Source organism: Papaver somniferum, chromosome 3 (assembly GCF_003573695.1).
Source record: "Papaver somniferum cultivar HN1 chromosome 3, ASM357369v1, whole genome shotgun sequence".
NCBI lineage: Eukaryota > Viridiplantae > Streptophyta > Magnoliopsida > Ranunculales > Papaveraceae > Papaver > Papaver somniferum.
The window spans coordinates 78304766-78310161 of NC_039360.1; the positions used below are offsets into that span (position 1 = coordinate 78304766).

Below are 5396 nucleotides of genomic sequence, written 5' to 3' on the forward strand. Positions count from 1 at the left end.
TACAGAACTGCTCCATGGGACAGATGGCTATCCCATGCGTGTACAACGGTTGTGCACGGTTTGACCAAGTAAAACTGTTGTATAAATAGTCCTAAGGCATGGAAAATTCGGCAGGCTTGCATAGGTGAGTGTGAGACTTAAAATAAGAGAGTTTTTGTAAGGCTAAGGCTTGGTTCAAGAGGAACAAGTATGTGTAAGACCCTAAGTGGGCAAGTTTTGTATTTCTTCCCTTTGATGCAATAAAATGAAATGATTGTGTCATGTTCTAAGTGTTCTTGGTTGGCTGATTGTTGTTAGCAAAGTATGGCAAAGTTTGAATGCATTATGGGGTGCATTTGAGAAGTTTAGAGGAGTGAAAGAAGGCTAAAAAGACTACCGCCGTAAACCTGAAGAGTTGGTTGTTGCATAGGTGCAAACTTATATGGCTGAAGTGCAGATGGGTGAAGCTTGATTCACAAAACCACTGTGCTGCCGGGTTACACTTTCGCAGAAATTCACGACATTTGGAGGTGTGACACCTAGCATCTCTATCCCGTTGAAGATTGAAAACATCCAACCCAATTTTCACTAGGTCAGAAAAGTTTCTTCAAGAAAGTACAAAAATTGTTCAATAAATTCATACATGAAATACAATGATCTAAATTTATGAAGTATAAGCAAAAAATTATGAATTCTAACCAAAATATGAAGAGAAGAAGCCAAAGCAGGAAAGAAAGAAAAAGAGAAGAAATAAGAGTTCATAAGTATTATAGGGAAATTACAAGATTGATAACATCCAACCCCATTTTCACTCTGTCAAAAAGTTTCTTCAAGAAAGTACTAAAATTGTTTAATAAATTCATAATATGAAATACAACGGATGATCTAAATTTATGAAGTATAAGTAAAAAATTATGAATTATAACCAAACCAAGAAGAGAAGGAGCCAAAGCAGCAAAGGAAGAAAAAGAAAAGAAGATAATGAATACAAATGAGGACTACAATCTAAGAGCAGCAATTGCTTCAGGTCTAAAATCAACTCTTAAGCCTAAAACTCTCCTCACCTCAGCCGGAGTTAGTCTCCAAGTCATGGGTCCTGCATTCTCTCCCCAGAAATCCAAAATCTCGGAAACCTTTTCCAGGTTAAGGATAGTTGCCATCTGAGTAAGCCGGGCAAACTTGTCTCTGACAGTCCTCTGGGTCATACCAGAGAAATGGCTCACTAGTGCCCTAGCATCTCTATCCAATTGAAGACCCCCAAGTTGGCTGAACTTCTTCTGCATCATAATCACTTCCAACCTCTTAACAATGAAGTCGATAATAAGATGAACAAATGAGTCATAGTTGGAAGATGTCATTGCAGGCTGAAGCCATGCCGCATTTGTTTCCACGGCATGGAGGAGCTTCTGAACCCAGGGGTCGTTCACCTCATTTTCTGCATATTCAGCCTCGGATAGCTCATAGCTAACTGTTCCCACCATATCTAGCACAGAACGGATTCGAGGAGTTACAGTAGAGACCAGTTGCTCCACTCCAACATTTAAAGCTTGCTTAAAACCGGTGCTCATCTCCCCCAATTCAGACAAACATGATTTGATTTTTTCTCGATCGGCTGGTGCAGGGAATATCTGCTTTCACAATAGTATCATGATCAATATGTTATTTTGTGTTTCTTTTATGAAAATAGCAGGATTATATGTAACAGGAAAACTCAAATATTAATACACCTTTGAATCAAGCAAGTCAGTTTAGTTGATTAACTTGGATACACAATGTCAGGTTCTACACAAGGGAGAGATAAAATGCTCAGTAAGTCAAGTTCTTTGGCGCTCATTAAGTGGTCTGCTCCCCCAACAAAGGAGCTCCAAAAGAAAACTAGATGTTAACCTTAAACTGTGTTGAGCTAAAAATTGATTCAAAGGTAATAGTTTTACAATAATATCAAGTCGAGGCGTTGCTCAATATTAGCCTGACTGTTGTGTTTGATCGCAAAATATCAAAACATACATCTGGTGCATGGGAGATGAGGTGGGTTTTATGTTTATACTCTTTTTCATGATGTTTCTAGCTGAATTCTTTTTGAGTCAGTGTGTTCGTCGGCTTATGTCGCATAAGATTGCGAATGAAGACCATGAAGAGAACGTGTTGACAGGACAAAAGATGGCACTGTTATGACATCAAAAAGGGGGGATCAATCTAACCTAGAGGAGTATATCACAGTCATATCTGGTTCATCTCCAGAAGTCATTCAAAGAGGACAAGTAACTCTTTCGAATGAAACCATTAGTAAGATTAGTGAGATGTATATGATGGAACTAATCAATGGCATAAAGGATTACAAAAATTAAACAGGAATAGGTTCAGTGCTTGCTTGCTGCAGTTCGACAATTAGCCCTGACTGGAGATTAATATGTGCTACATATCTAAGTGGGGTGGAGTTAATACTTGTTACTGGCGTGAGTAAGTCCCGTACCAGAAGTGAAGGTTGGCGTTTTGTGCATGATCGAGGAAAGACGAAACAGATGGTGATGGTTGTTGGTTCCAAAAGAGAAGCTGGTGATCAGAGATTAGTATGCTCTGAATGTAAAGATCGGAGGATGGAAATAATGCTTGTTAGTGACATAACTAAATCCTATATCAGAATAACAACCCGTGTAGCTGATGATAGAGTAGGGTACATAGAACAAAAAATCTAGGAATATGATAAGGTTTGACAAGTGAGCATCATGTTTTGTTTTCGTGATGTTTGATAGTTTTTGCTCGTAAAGGTGAAAAATATTAAGTTTAAACATCATCAGGAGACATAGACAAGTTTTAATTAAAAACCTACCAGCAATAACATGATTGTTACGGAAAACAACCCATAAGCAAAAGTAGAAAACTCACCTCTGCACATTGCTCCTCAATTCCATGTCGAAGTTTCAGGACATATTCACCACTGACATCCATGTTATTCAGAGCTGTTGCAATCTCAGTTCCCGTCTTTTGTACACCAACACCCCCAAGAAACAGCTTGGCCCCAAGATTTGGTTCTCTCATTTTATGTTGCAAAGCTTCTTGATACTCATTACTCAACAAATTCATTGCGCCACTGAGAATAGCAAGTACCGAATTCATACTTGAAGTCGAGATAGCTCTTCTACAACAACTCTGTAAAACATAAAACACATCATCTACCATAGAAGTAGTGAGGCTATCAGGTACATGCTCGTCAATCTTTATCGCCTTCCTCACATTTTCCACCATAAAGAATTCCTCCAAAATCACATAAAACCCAGTAATTTCTTGAACAACTTTACTAAAACTTCCATTTCTAAATGCTTTTGTCGCCCGTGGACCCAACTCAGGATCAACTGATCTCAATCCCCTAATTTTTGACACCATGAACCCGGTATATTCCTCGCCCAGCTGTGTCAACGTTAGAATCTCTTCCAAATACAGCTCAACTTGTCTCGGATCCGGCCCTTCCGTAGCTCCAACTGAGAGTATATTCTTACTATAAGAAATGATTTCTGATTCTACTCTGCTTAATTTCCTAAATTCCATGTATTTTCGTAAAACAAGAGAACCCCGAGAATCACACTCCTCTTGGAGCTCAATAATTGCGTAAACAATTCCATCTTCACCACAAAGATTTCTCAAAATGTCATCATTTTCTTCAACAGCTAAAACAATGTCTTTAAACAAGCTAGTTAAACAATCAACAAAATCTCTTCCTTGATTTTGATCAATTCGCTCCACTAAATTTTCAAATTCTAACCTAGACCTCATTGAGATTACTTTCTTCAAATAATTAACATAAACTTGCAATCCTTCTTCTTCAAGACCTAACAACGGAAAAAGCATAATAAATCTCATAATGGTGGAATGATCTCTTTGATCAACTGCATTTGATAGTTTCTTTCTAACAATTCCTTCAAGTTTTTTCTTTGAATCAAAAAGCTGTTCTCTTTGATCATCAGAAGCATTTGAATCACTAAATTTCTCATCGATTTTCAAAAACGTTTGAACAAATTTAGCAGCAGATTCATAATCTTCAGTTTCTAATGATTTTTTAGCACCTTCAATACAATTACCTCTCTCAACAATTGCATCAATTCTGGATAATGTTGAATACACCCTGGATTGAGCTAGGTCTAATTCTCTAACCTTACCACTAACTTGATCAGCTAAATCACATGTTGATCTAACATTAGATAACATAGAATCTGAATCAGATTTAACAATTTCTAAGACCTCTGCATTTTTCTGTAAATTGTTTAGTTTTTTTTCAAGATCTGTTCTTTGAGATAGTAAATTTTCAAGTTCAAGATCTAAATTTCTTTGATAAGCAATACATTCATGAAGAAGTCGAGTCATTGCACCTACATCTGTTAATTTGCGTACCACCTCTAGGGCTTCCGAACTTCCAAAATTTACTGATGAAACTCCATCTTCTGGATCCTCTTCTGTGATTCCGTTAGGAGTTGTGGCCATTTCTGTTGTCTATGAGGAAAAACAACCCCAATTTTGATTCTAATGGAGAAGACTGAAAATGGAAGAGTTTTCAACTACTCTTCAAATTCTTCGTTACACCCAAAACCCAAAATTGTGAAATCTGAACATTTCACAGGACCTGGCCTAATATGCCGTATTAGTGCAAGGGTATTACAAATTTAATACGATTCTCGAGGAACGTTACAAAAATAAACAGAAAGCTCCTTTGTTTTGTTTTTTTTTGGTCCCTGAAAGTTGTTTTCTTTTTCTTTTTTTTTTCTTTTTGATGCAAAGAGAAAGTTTTCATTACTTAAAGAGAAGTTACAACATTGTCTACATCCTTTAAGATTGCGTGAGCCCTGAAATTCGGTGGATTGTTAATCCAAGTCTTAATAACTTTAAGAGTTCTAGCATGCCTAGTCAAAAGATCTAATGGCTTATTACATTTGCGATTAATATAATTGCAACTCCATAATGGATTGTTGCGTAGTTTTTCTTTAATAACTAAGATAGTAGATTGATTTTCCCATGCTGCTAAACGATGATCCTTGTGAACTGCTTCCACTATAACTTGTGCATCCAATTCAAAGCTGACATGTTGAAGCTTTAACTCTTCATCCCATTCCATAGCTTGCAGCAGACCTTCACTTTCAGCTTGTTCTGCACTCCTTAGTCTGTTTGCATAGGAGCATTTTGCTTGCTCAAAGATTCCTGCAAAATTTCGCAAGATTAGACCAATTCCTGAGTGATATAAATCATTAGTTTTTTTGTAAGCATCATCACAACATATAGAATAATAAGGATCAGAAGGAGGTATCCATTGTCGCAGTGAATGATTGTTGTTTGCTGCTATTGTCGAGGTGACCTGTGTAGTCTTCCTTTTCATCTCCTTCCTTGTGATATCATTAAGATGTTGAATACTTCTTATTACTGATACTGGG

The 5396-nt window shown here is 37.1% G+C and overlaps 1 protein-coding gene across 1 annotated transcript; it reads right to left on the reverse strand.

Annotated features, from left to right (window-relative positions):
• Positions 1–765: 765 nt before the first annotated feature.
• LOC113356581 (conserved oligomeric Golgi complex subunit 4-like) lies at positions 766–4734 on the reverse strand. The gene is made up of 2 exons (XM_026599752.1): positions 2866–4734; positions 766–1607 (listed from the first exon to the last, which is right to left on the reverse strand). The coding sequence occupies exons 1-2, from the start codon at positions 4453–4455 to the stop codon at positions 978–980; spliced, it is 2220 nt and encodes a 739-aa protein (XP_026455537.1). The 5' UTR covers positions 4456–4734; the 3' UTR covers positions 766–977.
• Between the last annotated feature and the right edge of the window lie 662 nt (positions 4735–5396).